Source organism: Metopolophium dirhodum, chromosome 3 (genome assembly GCF_019925205.1).
Source record: "Metopolophium dirhodum isolate CAU chromosome 3, ASM1992520v1, whole genome shotgun sequence".
Classification (NCBI taxonomy): Eukaryota; Metazoa; Arthropoda; class Insecta; order Hemiptera; family Aphididae; genus Metopolophium; species Metopolophium dirhodum.
In genome coordinates, this window is record NC_083562.1 from 18,514,336 (window position 1) to 18,531,505 (window position 17,170).

Genomic DNA, 17,170 nt, shown 5'->3' on the forward strand with positions numbered 1-17,170 from the left:
TATTATAGTTATTAATTTATAATTATAACAAAAGTATTAACTAGTTTGTGTTTATTGATTAGTGAAGTGATATAAGATTTTGGTATTCATTTAGTATGTGACTTACGGAACAGATAATTAATTTAAAAATAGTCAAATTAAAAATCATAAAATTATGTTAATAATACAAATTTAAAATAATATTACATTTAATTATGTCAAAATCAGTTTAAAAAAATGTATGAATACATAAAATTATTCAAAGTGTCATAAACAAATTTTATTTTATTTTTAAATACTTTTTGTATATTACTTAAAAAATACCTGTTAATAGATCAGTACCCGTACATTGCCCGTACATAATATAGATAATCATCTTGCTGGGTCACATGCTGAACTCGATTTTTAATCGATAGGTCACATAGTAAACAAATACCATTTATCCTAGGTAACCAAGCTTTAACTATGTGACTGACCAATAAAAAAACATTAATTAGGTGGAGAAAATCATACAAAAATACATCAAACATCATATTATATTATTCTAAACTGACTTTTTTACATTACCAACAATCTTTTATAAAATTAATTAAGTAACTGTCACCAAATTTAATGCACTATTATTTAATATACAATTAAAAAATACCAATGACCTATACGCAGCATCCTTTTGAGCTTCTTCGTAGCTGATAGTGGATTCACCATAAAAAGCCACAGTAATGGGAGTAGATATTTGAAGAGAAGTTTGATATTTGCCGGTACTTGAGAGTTCTTCAAAATCAATAAATGATACTATAAGTCCTTGTTCAGCAGTAAAACTGTCCAAAATCAGTTTACTGTCACACGAATATAATTGTTCGTCATCCATTTTTTGTAGATCATTATAGCAAGGACCTTCAGTTATCGGTAAATGTCTATGAATTTCAGGTAACCTATAAAACTGAGAAGTGGATTTAGAATTTTTCAATCCGCTTAAATTGCTGGACTCTTGACGAACAAAGTCATCTACATTCTCAGCCGCTCCAGAGTTTAGACTGAGATCTGCCTGAATGCTAATGACAAGAAATAAAATATAAATTATAAACTAATTAATAAAACTACTAAGTAATACAATACAACAATGTGTATTATGCAATTTCAATACCTTTTTAACATCAAATAAAGATTATTGGCAGCAAGTCGTTTCGCAATCTTTTTAGATTTGCCTACACCAGTTTCCTTATACTCGGAGACATTACACGAAACAGTAAATAAACGCTGATGTGGAAGACCATCTTCACATTCTGTTATGTAAACTGGAGGAGGAAGATGCAGAGATGTACAAAGTTCCTGAAGCATGCCAATTGGATTACGTTCATCATTATCTCCAAAATTCATTGTTTCAAATGTTTCATTCACGTCTGAGGTAAAATCAATTTGTGACTCAAATATAGGATCTGAACATAATTCTGGAAACTCTTTATGAATAATACGTAGTAAAGCCTTAGCTGCATTTTGTTTAGCTTCTTTTTTTGATTTTCCTAAACAACATTATTGACACATTAAAAATAAATTGAAACATCTGTATTATTATAATATTAACCTTGACCATAAGCCACAAATCGTCCATCTGTGACACGATACTGAAATGACGGTGCACTAACAGCCCCTTCAATTTGTAGTAATTCATACTGAACAGTGCGTACTCCTTGTTTATTTAATACGTCTTGTAATAAAGTAACTGATGTTTTATCAGTATCAAATTTTACATTATATGCGGTACAGTCCATTTAATAATAACTAATAAATTTATAAGTACTTTTCCTGTAAATTAGTAGGTAAATAGGTAATCAAAGTAAAGTGTGAGGTGTTTATAAAATGATAACCCAAGTAAATTTTATCCTCAAATTTAGATTTTTTACTGAATGATTTAAACTTTTAAAGCACCACAATTTATGCAACTTAATGTCGCTTAAATAAATAAAAAATTATACTCATAAAAATAAGTAACTTATCTTTAACTGAGTATAAAAAATAATTTTTTTTTAACAAGGTATCTTTTATAATGAAGAAAAAATGAAATAATATTGTAATTTATTTTTAGAACGCCCACAAAATATTAAAATAATTCTTCTGATGATTAACTGTATAAATACTATTCAATTGTGTATTACTATTACACATAATACCTATCATAAATAAATAATATATTTATAAAGACAACACTATTGGTATATTTACAGTTGTGTATTACAGGGTTATGATGAGTTCATTAGAGTAATTAAAAAAAAAAAAAAAGATAACCATAAACCAATAATTTTTTAAACCATTTACTTTTTTGATAGATTTTGTAGTTAATGTTAATATATTAATGAAGTCAAGTGTGCAGTGATGACTTATAAGTTATGACATGATCGGTATGATATGAGAATATGAGATTAAAACCACAGAATAGATTAAATGTTAAAACCATGACAAATTAAATAGGTATGTCAGCAACTCGTGATACGCATGTCTGTGACGTAGCATTTCTCCAACAGGCTGTGCGGTGGAGTAGTGGTGGAGTCTTCGGCGGCGGCGGCTATTTGTGGCAGGGGCGGCGGTGGACCAATGAGAACCGGAGAAATGTCTACGTCACAGTACATGGATGGGCGGTGGGTGGGTGCGCGATTTGTTTCCAAACCGGTAATATTGCTGACATACCTATTTAATTTGTCATGGCTTCTATATTTTTCTGTGATAGTCTGTGGTGATAATACAAAGTCTACGAAAACTCAACTCTATTTAACTCTATAAAAATATAGGTAACCATTTGAATTTAATTTGGCGCTCACTGATAACGTATTAACCATATTATAAATGGTATTAAACTTTGTGACCATGAGAATGATCGGTTATGTGATAATGGTTTTGTGATAAGAGAAACTGCTCCGAGGGGGCAGCAGCCAGCTGAGCAGGCTGTCTCTAGACGTTTGTGTGGAAAACTACTGGCGACATGGCGCTCAATTTCATTGAATTTGCCTATACAGCCCCTTACTGGTAATCTGAAAAAACTAATACAAATGGTATGGCGACAAAATTTGAATCCAATATCCAGTATCCACCATATAGATATGCATAGAAATATAGAACTACACAGAATATAATATTACAATTCTGAATTGTATATAGGTAATATTATTTATTGTGTATTAGTGTATTGTGTATCATAATAGTATAATATAATACATTATCAGTGACAGCAAATACTATAGATTAATAATTGTTATTATTAAATTCATTACTTATCATAATTAATTATCTTATCACAAAAATCAAAATAAGGGGATTGAATATTTGAATAGGCAACCAATAGTGAAATTGAGCGCTATTGTGGCCCCAGAAATCTCATAATCTTCCCGTATTCTAATCTATAGTATTTTAAATCATATTATAAGTCCATTATAATCATAGGCTCTTTGGCGGGGTACACAAATATCGGGGGCCACTATATCATATATATAGGTTAGGTATTCAGGCTAAAGTGCACTTTACCAACCCACTCACTTAAAGTGCCATAAACGTAAAATCGCAAACTTTGAAAGACTATAACTTCTAAAATAATAGTTTCCGGTAAAACAAATTTAAACCATCGTTTTAAAGCATAACAAAATTTGAAAATCGTGAGGCGGTTGGTAAAGTGCATTTGTTCCGGTATTAAATATTTTGCTATATTATATCCTGAGCGGAGCGAGGAAGCTAGAGGTTTTACAATGATATTTATTATTTTTTTTTTTATCCTGTAAACAAAATTTTTATTAGGAAATTGGATCAAGATAGTGCTTTGTAAAGAGCTAATTTTTTGGTGATTTTCTCAATAGTTTTTTAACATCACGTGAAAAACAACCAAAATATCCAATTGCAAAACAATTTTTTTCTAACCCTTTTTTTTTATCCCTATAAAAACAAATAATTTTTAAAATTACCGCTAAAAACGGGATTTTGTCAATATCACGGATAGTTATACTACATTTCTATAGGTATATTTCTAAAGCAGTCCCCGCGGCGCCGTCGGTTCAAAACTGAAAAAAAAGGTATATTATATATAATTACATATACTTATTAATTGTTACACCGATCCTCCACATCCGTTCAGAATCATATTCATAATTTGTACTTTAAATGCATTTAAAAAATAATCGTGCCTATGTATCTCAAATATTTTTGAACTCACATTAATAACCATGCATTGAATTTTCAAGCTTTTTTACTAGGTAAGTAAAAAAGTTTTTATCGAGAATAATTTTAAAAAAAATTACAAAATTTGAAAAAATTCTCAAAGTTATAATTAGCACCTAGCACAAACAGAGTCAAAATATTTCAGAAATGTTATCATTCATGGACATTTCTAATATACATTTTTGGTGAAAACGTCAGCGGTTATTAGCTTTTGAATTACCTCAAAAAAATAAAATAGAATTTTTCAAAAATTGATTTCGCATAAAAATGTCCCTTTTTTGTTTTTCTTAACGCTGTCTATAATTACTTGAAATTTTCAATTTTTACCTCTAAAAAGTACCAACAAGATACTTTTATATCGAAAAGATGCTGATCTCGAAAATCGGAGCAGTTTTAGTACACTAAATGTTGAAAACAGACAGAAAAAAATACACATGATAGTAAATACAAAAGATTCTTTCGCTCCGCTCAGAATCGAAATTGTATATCCGCTCTGTAAGGTTACAAGTGGGTCATTGTAATAAATGGTGTTAAATTTTAATTTAATGATATACCTCATAACTAGAGCTAGGATTTTAATGACCTAAAAAATACACAAAAATGCACTAAAAAAAATGCAAAAATGATCTAAAAACTCTAAAAAATGAACTTAAAAAATGACCAAAAAATGTACTTAGATGAGTGAAAAAATTTATTTTTAAAATATTAATTAATAAATTCAACCGCTTCCTGGTATAATTATTCTGAAAAATCAATAAAATCATATATTAAAATAAATTAATGAAAAATATGTCATATTTTTTTACCTGTACACATATTATTGCATTGCACAATTAGATGATTCTTAAGATTTTCAAACAGGAAGCTGCGACGGCGGTCAGATAAAATATTTTTATATGAAGAAAAACTTCGTTCAACGTCCACAGAAGTAACAGGAGCATATTTGAAATGAACCATATCATTTAAAGTTAGGTCTTCCGGAATACCATCTCTACTTGTATTTTCACCGTCCAGAATAGCAGATAATTTTTTAAAACTTTGAACCCATTATTTTTCATCAAAACATTTTTCAGTTTGTTTGATATTGTATTAATTTTTGGCATTTTTAAAGTTTTAATATTAATTTTTAATATTAGTCGTAATATTATTTGTTCAGTAAACAATAGTGTACAGATCGGTGTAGAACCATATAGGTACGTGTCGTATTCACTACTAAAGCTACTATTGTATACCTATATAGTTTTTACTCTTAGATTACTTTTTCAATAACAATGGACTGGAGTAGGTGCTATTAATTACTAATTGCCTATAGGTACTAGTTGGGATAACCTTTACAACACGTATTAAAAAAGCTTAAAATAAACAAAAATTAGTTAAAATACACAAAATTAACGTAATATTTGTAATATTACGTAAAAATGACCTTAAAAATGCAAAATAAAAATTATATATTCTACATTGTTAAATCACGAAACAAATTTAGTTTTTGGTAAGAATTGTATAGCACTTAAAGAAAAAAAATGCAAAAGTCACCAAAATCCTAGCTCTACTCATAACAGTGTATACGGAAAATGATTCTGTGGCATAACGCCATAATGTGCCAGCTTATATTATAATAATATTTTTAAATTACAATGAAAGAACTAAGATCGTTATTTTCGTTTAAATGTCTAATTTCGTCCAAATTTGAACCTAAAATAGCAATAAAAATAAACTGTGTTTGTATATTTTTTAGATTTTTTGGTGACGGTATAAACTACTTTTGAGATACCTTGTTTTAAATTTTCAATTCTTAGTTACCTATAAAAATTGAACATTTATAATTTTTTGACTATAAATAATTTGCAAATGTTCGTGATTTTGACAAATTTTGTCAAAATTCTAACTTCAGACGCACAGAAAAACGTTTTGGCCCTCAATAGGTTGGGGCCCACGGCTGCAGCTCCTCTAGTCAACCCCCTCCCCAAGTAAAGCTCTGCTACTAAATATTTATACTTAATTTTTTTTTTCTTAAATGGATTTGTTTACTGGCGCCCGTATTCCTCTCACGATTTTGTTTTAATTTATTATACTTGAGTTAGGTAATTTTTTTATATACATTTTACAAAACGTCAGTCGTCATTAAGTAACCTATGCTATATTAAGTAACCTATAATAAGTAATAACTATAATTGCGCAGAGCCACAGAACAATATTAAAACAAATTTTATGGGACGTAATAATATTTAGCGGATAATGTTTTTCTTTCTTTGTCAGCGACACTGTAAAATAACCGTTATCAGTGTTTGATAGCAATAGCCCAACCTTTGAAACAGCTGCTAACCCCCCGTGACCAGTACGGCAGCACAATATTCTGTTTATTTTGTTTTCGCACTACCGTTTGTTATTTTTCTCACTTTTGCACCTCTCTTCTATCGTCCGACCGCCAGTTTATATACTGATTACCGATCTGTCTGATCTGTGTTCGGCCCCCCTAGAGTTGGAGAGTCACCAACAGAATCGACTATCGGCTCTCGGGAAATGATTCATTAGCGTTTAGCCGTCGAAAATTGTTCGCGTCCGATTCAAATTCGTTACTATTGTAATAATCGGTAATTTTGATAGTTCGCGAACGTATTCATGATTCTTCCGTTTCGTCGCCGACGATGTCGTGCTCTCGTTTTTAACGTAAACGATGCAAAGTAGTCCGCCGTTGGGGCCCGTGGTTACCAGTTGAGTTCTTTGTCATTGAGCTTAAGGGACACGACCGTTCACGTGAGTACCTACTTACTAAACAAACCGCTAGAATTTAAAGTGTGAACTGTGGAAAATTTACACCCACGGCCCACGGGGATGGTCACCAAAGGGTGTCAAAACTTGAATTGAATACATTTCTCCTCTGATTTGTATTTCAATTATTTTTCTTCCTATTTGATTTACTTTATTTTACTCACTGTGTTTTCCTTCAGATGACCTCTTATTAAGTCATGCTATTGATTGATAAATAAATGCACGTACAAATTATATTGACCGATTAAAGTTGCTGTGGCATCTGAGAGTTATCGATGAACATTAATATGCTTACTTGTGCTTAAGTGTCAAATTAATCAAAATACTAATGATGTAGGCAATACCTAATTAACCCAATTGGCTATTATAATTGTATAGGTAGAAAAACAGTTTTTTGCTTATAAAAAGCTAATACAACATAAACTTTTAATAGTTATAACTATAAGTAGGTAATATAATGATTATATAATATATTTATGTAAACAATTTATCAATAATAAATATTTAGTAAAATTATACATAAAATATGTAGGTGTCTGTATAAATGACTTGTGCGTGTAACTATGATAAACAATTGAATGACGTACAGTTAAAAAAAATATGACTGCTGATTACCTAATATACCTAATAATTTTAAATATCAAAGGATAATACTGTCTTTTTTTTCATACTATTAAAATAAGTAGTTTTGTCAAAAATAAATAATCATCAATAACACTGTATAAAAAATATAGTATTCATTTAAAAATTAGTAGTTACATTTAATGTGTAGGGGGAGATATACAAAAAAACGTTCTTCCAGTGTTATTGATTAAAAACTGAAAAGAAATTGATGTATCTTACTTGGCGGTGATGTTATTTACTCTTCAGTAATAATAGGTAGGTACATCAAAAGCAACAAAATCTATACATTTTATTTCGTTAATAGAAAATATGTTTGAACAATTTAATGGATAAATAGCCAATAGGTACTTATTTAATAATTCACTTGCCGAGTTATAACTAAGAACTGAATTTTTTGGTTAAAAAAATTTTAAACATGATGCTAATTTTCTACTAAAATTATAAGAATTATACAAATATTCTCCTTAAAAATGAGAGATAAATGCAAAAATAATCAATGAACATGAAAATATGTCTTAATAAGTAGGTATGCAAATTTAAATTAATTTTTTTAAATAATACTTTAGTACACATGTATCTAAATTTATTGTTCTAATATTCAAAAATTGAACACAAATTCTTTGTACCTACCTAACATAAAAGAAAAAAAATATTATTTTATTTTATTTGTAAATGATCAAAAATAATGCAAATATTTTTTCTTACAATTATAAAATATTCAAAGATATGCTAAAAACAAAATACCTATTCCCTAAAATAAAATCAAATAAACAAATATATTCTCAACAAAACTTCTTTAGATATCATTGTGTTGGACAAATCGTTCAAATTTGTACTCTTATAATATTGAATATTATGCTCAGTAATGAAAATAGTGAATATCCTGATCCTAGTTTATAAGTAAAATTAAAACAAATGTATCAAAAAATACATAAATCATTAATTGGTTATTCCTATGCATAATTTACATACTATAGACAAAATATAATTTAATTATCACTTTCATACTCTAAACGTGGCTTCTTAGCTTGTTTGGTTAAGTTAATTTTTAAATATTACATTTTTTGATTGTTTATTTTTAATAGGTATGTATCCCAAACAGACTTCTGTTAAACTTATATAATTAGTTGATATAATATAATAGGTATTTAAATTGTCGTGAGTTTCATAGGCATAAGTATAAGCTAATAAATATTAGGTATCAATAATTTAATAAGTGTTTACTTATGTTCTTATGTATAACATGCTCTATTGTTCTAAAATTTTCTGAGTAAACTCAATGAATGTGTTTAAAATGTTCAAGGTTTAAATAAATGTTAACACATTTTTACTAAGAAATATCTACATTTATTATTTTTAAATTTAGTTGATGGCTTTTTACGTTTTATGTAGGTATCTATTAGCAAATTTATATGATTTTAAGTTTGACAATACTTAAAGCTTAGTTCCTAAAAACAAGTATTGAATATTAAATAACTTCTAAGCTCATTATTATGTATAAAAAAAAGTATTTGTGAATAAATAGGTTTATTGTTTGGATGATAAAGTGATAACTAAATACACACCTATTGGTACATAATCTTTGATCTTAAAGCATTACTTTGTAATCATTAGGTACATCCTACATTTATTACTTAATAACATGTGTAGGTACTAGTTGTACCTACTTAGAAAATGATGAATATTTTTTGTAGAATCTGGTAGTAAAAAATAAACTTGGCTACTAATTTAATATTTTCAAGGTTAAATAAAAACAATCCTCATTTTAACCTATCTCCCATATGCTCAAAACATTTCGGGTCTTGGTCAAATGGTCAATATTAAATTTGTTAAGGAGCATCAATGTTTATTATTTCTTCTATATATGCCTATCTGACATCCGTACCTGTCTATAGGTATTTATAAGTGATAACTGATTCAGAAGTTACAATAATTATTTGGCAATTTATTAAATAATCAGATCTCTCAGTCTAACCAAAATAAATACCTCATATTTTTATTAATTATATTTCAGTACAATATTTGTGCAATTCAAGTATTATAGAACTATCAATCAAAATATAATATCTTTATAATTTTTATTTATTACTATATTCTCTATTATATTTTTTAAATTTATGATATTTTCTATTAGGTTGGTACTTAAGTACAAGTTTAAATTATTAAAATTAAAAAAATGTACCTAATTAATTTTATTTATTTAGTAATGATAGATGATTGGGTGTGTCATTATGGAAAAAAAATTTACTTTTGGTTTTTGTTACCTAGCTTCTAATAACTGATAATTAATGTGAGAGGGGAATTTTATTGTTCTCAACCTCTTGTTGGTATATTAAATATAATCCGATAAAATTTAAATGTTATAAGTTTATAACGTTCTAGTAACATAATATAATGAAACTGTTACTCAAAGTACTTTCCCATGGTTTTATTATTTAACTAATTTTATAAATTGTTCTATTAATTTTAATGTTAAGTGTTTAATTTTTACATTTTTATGATAGGAACTTACAGATAGTGTTACATGGTATGGTGATTAAAATGTGTTTTTTAGTGTAATTTTGTTTGTTTGATATCAAAAAATATTATTTTTAATATTGCTTGTACCTTAATTCGGCTATGTTCACTATGGGATAATTTGTTAAAAATACATACAAGTTTTAATTATAATAATGTTGGTACCTAATAACATAACTAAATAGTTATATTACTACATAATAATTTCTTTATTTTAACTCATAATTAATATTGTATGCATGGTTTTTTGAGAGTGTGAAATGCTTCAATGGAACATATAACAAAAACATTACCTATCTGAAAACTTTTTAAGAGTGTTGAAGCCAGTGAGTTTTTTAAACAAAAAAAATTTTTACAAGAAAAACTCATACACATTGTAGAATAGTTGGATTTGGAAAAAAATATTTTATATTTAAAAGGAGAACATTTTGCAGATCAGATCAAAGTCCGATTTTCAAAATTATAATTATAGTAGCTAAAATATAGATTTAATTAATACATAATATTTGTTATTTTTCTAGCACTATTTAAAGTATAATAAAAATAAAGCCTTTGATCCAAACTGAAAAATGTTCTCTTCTTTTAAATAAAAAAAAAACTAACAAAATCCGACTATTCTACAGGGCAAGAGGTAAGAGTTTATCCTATGAAGTAATTTTCATTGAAAACTTGATATCAACCCTTCTCTCCTCTAAATAGGTAGTGGAAAAGTATTATAATTAAGGTAGCAACTAAAATATAAAATATAATTTTCAGTTTATAGATTTGCGGAAAATTTAAAAAAAAGGCTGACACCCTTAACATGTTATGAATATTTCATTTTTAATAACTGTTTTACTCTAATGTTATTATTTGTTGATTTTGCTTTCAGTTATTAGCAAAATTGAGGCCAACTGAGTTATATTTTAATCAAGCTGGAGGCGTCCGGGGTAAAAAAGCTGCTTCGGGAGTCATCTCATTTGAGTAGACAAGCCTCAAAAAAAACCTGTAGCGTTTATACTTTAACTGGTAATATAATATATTAATTAGATAAGAATAACTTTAAGGGTGTAGATGAGTATAGATGTATTAATTATATATAAGAGTTATAACTTGTAGATAGTAATTATTATGCTGTTATATTCAAATATTTTATCACAAACCATTTTGATTCTGTTGCCGTCTGGTTTGGATCAAACCCAACATTTACAGGTGCCAAATATCTAGTGCATTTTGTGCCGGTATTTTTAAGCAACAACGTCACAGTCTGTCAGCGATTGATGGTGTCTAAACAGTTTCATTTACATGTTCAATAAAATTTAATTGACTACTTTAATTTTAATTTTTCTATCTGATAATCAAAGAATATAATACATGTTTAAAACAGTGTAAACTCCCCACACCAGAGTTGAGAAATTGAAATAAATAATAGTAACACTAATGTTAAGAAATTTTCTTAGAACTAGTACACAAAAGAAAACAGCATTTTGTAACTGGAACTAATTCTGATCAAAAATTTCCACTTCATTGATTTCATAACCGTATTTCCTCTAACACAGCCATATGGAATGGTAGTTAAGTGTATGTGTTCTTTCATATCTACTCAGCTTATTTTAGAAATAATTTGTAGTATTTTAAAAAGCATCATGCTTCCTTTATGTTTTACCAGAATGTGTGGTCGTAGTCAAGGTGTGCATAAACAAATTTACATACTAAGTTTTTTTAATTGTATACAAATTATGTAAGATTAATTTTGATGACAAAATATGCTTACAATATTTATACTTGGGCTTATTTTAATATCTATTGATATTCTAAACAAATATTAATTTAAAAGGATTTGGTAGGTTTTTAATTATTTGAGGCAATGTTTCCTTGTCCTGAGGATCATGTATGTCGACCACAATTTAAAAACAAAGGAAACCGATTTGATCAAAGACAACAAGACATTTTAAATACTTGGCAATCAGGTAGGTCTGTTTAGTAAAAAAATCAAGTGTTCAGTGACTAAATTGTTTTGATTTTTTGATTTAAATTAACAGCTTTTGTCAGAAAATATATGTCTAATCTTACATTGAAAAAATTATGAAATTGTAATTTGTACTAGGTAGCAGACATACGTCACAGAGTTTGGACAAACACCAAATTAGTGTCTACTGAGCTCATAATTTTGAATGATTTATTATTTCTAGTTACTGCTTATTGCTTTGAATATTATTTCAAATTGATTGGTTTGAGTTAGCAAATTATTTTGTTGTTAAAAAAGTTACTAAAATGAACAGGTTTACTAAACATTTATAAATATATAATATTAAAAATCTTTTTGTTTCATATATTGTACAAATTAAATGTAAGTGTAACTATATATATACCAAAGAATGACCAATTTGTTCTTAGAAATATGCAGTAATGACGAACTTCCAGAAGTTGAGTTAATCAGTTTGCTGGAAGAAACCATACCACAGTACAAATTGAGAGCTGATACTTTAACACAGTTTACTGGTAAGAATTAAATCATTTGATTCACCCTTTTATTACTATTGACACACATATACGCGTTCACTATTTTATATTAAAATTTGATGAAAATGTTGTGAAACCCGTGTTGTGGCCGTACAATTAAAAATGATAAGAACTAATTAGCAAATTAATTAATTATTTTGTTTTGCTAATAATTTAGGGAAAATTGTTTTTTATATTTTAAATTAAATTCTCATACAATTATTTTAATTTAAAAAATATTATATGTTTATAGCACCTATTTAAATGCTTAAAAATTAAATTAATTAGTTCATCATAATATCTTATATAGATATTTATATTTAATATGCCAATTTATTTTAATGAATAATTTGTAACAATTTAGGTTATGAAAATAAAGATTGGTATATTCCTAGTCCAGCATCAAATGAAGACGAAGTTGATACAGCAAGTCTTTCAAAAGAATATATTCGTGAAACATTAAACTATTTTCGTAAGTATAAAAGACTAGAAAATGGCTCAATTATAACTGAAAAGATAGATTGATGAATGTTATTGTTACTAATTGTAACACTTAAGAAATTTAAATAGTATTCTAATAGGTACATAGTACATGTAATTATTTAAGTTATATTATTTCATTACTTGTAATGATGTATTACAATTACTAAATATGCAATTAGATTTATTCAATGAAACTAAAAGATAAAATATTCATTAGTGTTTTATATTGTTTATGCGGTAATTTTTTTTTTTAATTACTTTAAATGATGTGTTATATTGAATGCAGTGGCGTAAATAGGAAAAATATTTAGGGAAGACTCAAGCCCCGGGAAATATTTTTAAAATTATAATATATATTTTATAAAAAAATTTTTAGGAGGCTGAGTGATATTGGGTGCTTTAATTAAGTTTTTCTTATTTATTTTTAGAAAAAATGTTTGATCAATAAAAAATGCGGTAGATTATTTTATTTATGGTTGGTTTAAGTCTACTCACTTTCCTTTATGCATTATAATTTCAAGAAGTAAAATTATTAATTTTCATAAATACTTTTATAGTTTATTATATTACATTGTATTTAAAAATCTTCATTTTTGTTACTTAATTAACAATGAAGGTTGAGGGTGATACAAAAATTATTATGAATGTATCATTTATACACAAAGGTATGCCAATGGCGTGCAGGGGTTCAATTGATGTTTAAATAAATTTTAAAATTTGTGTTAATATTTAGAAACCCACTTGGTTGCCCTTTCTCCTATTTCTAGCTACACCCTTGATCATCCATGATTAGTTGTGACCACGGTTATCCAGTAGATTTTAGGTTGTGACAAACATATTTTATGAATAATAAATCTGATACTAAATATTCACTGATATATTTTTAAAGACATTTTCAAGTAGTCACATTTCTATAACCATTAATTTATTTACAATATATTTTGGTTCCAACTATCATATCATGACATTTTTTTAATACTTAACGTGTTTTTGGTATTTCATTGGTTGTAACTTACAAGTGACAGAATGGTCATAAATAAATAATATATATTTTATGTGTTATACATGTCGTATAATTTATATGTTTGGAAGAACAAAAAAAATCATCACCTTTTGAACTTCAACTAAAATAAAACCATTGATACGTATTAACCTATATTTTATAATAGTAATAAAAAATGAATTGTTTTATTATACTGATGGGTGACAATCATGAATTCGGTACTGTAGTGCTTTATTATATGTATGCATTTCGCATGAAAGAAGCTGTATAAATGAGGAGTTCAAATTTTTGAATCAAATTTCTTTCTCTTGTGTGTTCACCTTAAACAATGGTTCTATAGTTAGCCTTCTCTCTCACTTCCTATCAAACAGGTTGATGCAATTTGATGCTACATTGTACAAATCTTTGCATGTACTAAGTATTTATAGTCAGTCTGTCTGTTATCAAAATGCATGCTATTTTATTTTTGTCTGTTGATATTATAATAACTTGTTGGTTTAAATGTTAGTATCTTTTTATTATACCATATGTATTTTTATACAGGGTTGGCGTACCCAATAGCCAATAAGTATACTAATATCTTATTAAATTAAATTTTTATTTTGGATTGTGTCAGTAGGTAGTACATAATGTAGGGCACTACAATTAGCACTAGACATGTATAAACCCGAATTGTATGGTTTGAAAAAATTATTTATATATTACATTATTATTTAAAACATAATTATTTCAATTTTTACACCACAGGTGAAGGATATTACCTAAATGATTGAAGTGTATATAAGTTATTCTGTGGTGTATATTGATATTTTTTTAGTGATAACATTAATTACAATCATATTGTTTTACCTAATTTATAAGTAATTAAAAAGTAAAATAGAGTAAGACAATAAGTAAAGACAAATTTTTGTTTTTTTTTTTAATAAGCACTTAGGTATGTTTATGTTTAAATTAAAGTTATTAACTATAGTTTTTTATCTTAAAAATATTATACCTTGTTGCGTTAACTATCGATTTAAAATTTTATTTTTGAATAGACTAGTATTATCTGTATTATTTAGTAGCATGATTTCGATTAGATATCTTTTAATATAATTACATTATTGAAAGTGGTCAAAATATTATAATACCAGTAATAAGTATTGCGTATTTGTGTTTGCGTTTACTGGTCAAAAACGGATAATGACTAAATTACCACACGGTTAGCAAATAAAACAAAACGTGATTGGAATATTGCAATGCGATTGAAAGGTTGTTCACATATGATCCACACTCCACAGTTCATGATTCACAGTATTTCACATATTGTGAGTAATTATATAAATTTGTATTGTGGGTAGGATGACATAGAACCTAATAAATAATAATATGCATTGCAATGTTTAATGTTTCATGTTTGTAACTCCCGACAATTTATGTAAATTTGTTATTACTATAGGTACATCATCGTTCACAGGTAACATACATTTATTTGTAAATTGTAAGGCTAGTTGGGTTGGTTGTTAAACACAACGCCCGTCAGGTTATAATTAAACTTATTATTGGTGATCATACAATAATTACCGTGCCGTCAGCATCACTGCTACGTTATGGGCTGGGCACCTTTTCGCGGTGGCTCTGTGCACCGCAATTCTCTCCGGCACGTTAGTACCTTACTAGTTGGAACTTTAGTCGACCGTCTAATATCGTTCCGTGTAATCGTATGTTCGTATGTGATATAATATTATTATCGGTGTGCGTTCCGAGTTCCGGTGTTACAGTTTTTTTAATTCTTTACTGTTTTTATAAAATTTTTAATTTGTTACAATAAGTTATACAAACTAAAAACTTTTTTGTGTCGTTCACATGTCGGTTATTAAAGTTTTGTGATAATAGAATTCTATTTTTTTCAAATTTTAATATAGGTATACCTATTTTATATGTATTTTTAATTTAATGTTATATATTATTGCTGATTTTATAGTTTTTAAATGGTATTGATAAGCACGTACCCGAGCACAAAACTATCTTAGAATTACGTTTAAAAATCATTAAGTTATAACCCGTACACTGTCCGAATGTCAGAAATATATAATAATATTAAATCCTAAATATCAATTATGATTTTCAGTTAAAATAATTTGTAGTAGGTATTTGACGAAAAAAACAACCACAATCATTCGATCGATTAAGTCAGTATTTGACCTACAAACATTTTGGAACAGCGAGATCATTTTCAGTCATGTATGGGAGTTGCGTAGTCTCGTGGCGTGTATGTCTTGATTTGATAGAGAGACGACAATGACGACCTGACCCATGTGTTAATTATACATATGTATAAAAAGACGAATACATATTGAATAGTACGAGCGTATAAGAATTAGTTAGTCATGCGTAGTAATTTTGTAACACGTGAGTAGAAAACTATTAGCCATAGAATCTGTTCTAATGGTTTTTTTACTTGAATGAAGTGTAATTATGTGATAATTATTGTTTACAAGGCATACTTTCGAGAATTTGTCAGTAGGTATAAGGTTTTAAATAGACATTTTCGACAATGTGCAATTATCGATAATTTAGACTTTGCTTTTGGCCTGTAACAGTTATCAGACATTTTTCATAGATATGAATTAATCACTTAATAATTAGAACATATAGGTAGCCATATAGGTAAATATTATTCTCTGTTTAGAACTGGAATTGATTCTTGCTGTTCTGTACTCGGTTGCGTGTGTCGTGCATTTTTACAAAACGTATATTTTAATTTAGGACTTAATTATTGTGACGAAATGTGATAAATATCCGTAACTTATAATGAAATGAGTATCCGTGATGACCATGAAGATGTCAACCGCATACAGCTAGCGACCTGCAAAGATGACGGACATCCGACAGATTTTGAAAATGTCTGTCCGACAAGTGCCGAATTACGGTCTGTCGACGAAGAAGACTTTAGCGAAAACCCTCTGGTGGTCAGCTCGAGTACGCTGGAAACACAAGGTGAATCGCCTAAGTGCATGTATCATTTACTGTCGCCGACTGTACCGGCCAAGACACCTGTAGACCCGAGATTTTCTTCGGACAAACCACCCCGGGTGCGAATGATATTGCCTGAGCTCAATAGAGGTAATAAATAAC

The 17,170-nt window shown here is 27.9% G+C and overlaps 2 protein-coding genes across 6 annotated transcripts in view; one reads left to right on the top strand and one right to left on the bottom strand.

Annotated features, from left to right (window-relative positions):
* Positions 1–497: 497 nt before the first annotated feature.
* On the bottom strand, positions 498–2,310 carry LOC132941275 (RISC-loading complex subunit TARBP2-like). The gene is made up of 4 exons (XM_061009261.1): positions 2,200–2,310; positions 1,562–1,782; positions 1,124–1,499; positions 498–1,031 (listed from the first exon to the last, which is right to left on the bottom strand). The coding sequence occupies exons 2-4, from the start codon at positions 1,746–1,748 to the stop codon at positions 569–571; spliced, it is 1,026 nt and encodes a 341-aa protein (XP_060865244.1). The 5' UTR covers positions 1,749–1,782; positions 2,200–2,310; the 3' UTR covers positions 498–568.
* A 4,211-nt stretch (positions 2,311–6,521) lies between these two features.
* LOC132940071 (trafficking kinesin-binding protein milt) overlaps positions 6,522–17,170 on the top strand; it is a 34,470-nt gene continuing 23,821 nt past the window's right edge. Inside the window, exons 1-5 of one of the 5 annotated variants that reach the window (XM_061007480.1) lie at positions 6,522–6,930; positions 10,958–11,094; positions 11,913–12,035; positions 12,463–12,567; positions 12,932–13,039. In XM_061007480.1, the coding sequence (XP_060863463.1) occupies positions 11,933–12,035; positions 12,463–12,567; positions 12,932–13,039 (316 nt within the window). In that variant the 5' untranslated portion in view covers positions 6,522–6,930; positions 10,958–11,094; positions 11,913–11,932. Of the gene's footprint in view, positions 6,931–10,957; positions 11,095–11,912; positions 12,036–12,462; positions 12,568–12,931; positions 13,040–15,702; positions 15,958–16,801; positions 17,159–17,170 lie in introns of those variants that run through there. The other 4 variants (XM_061007485.1, XM_061007482.1, XM_061007481.1 and 1 more) reach the window with 4 other exon arrangements.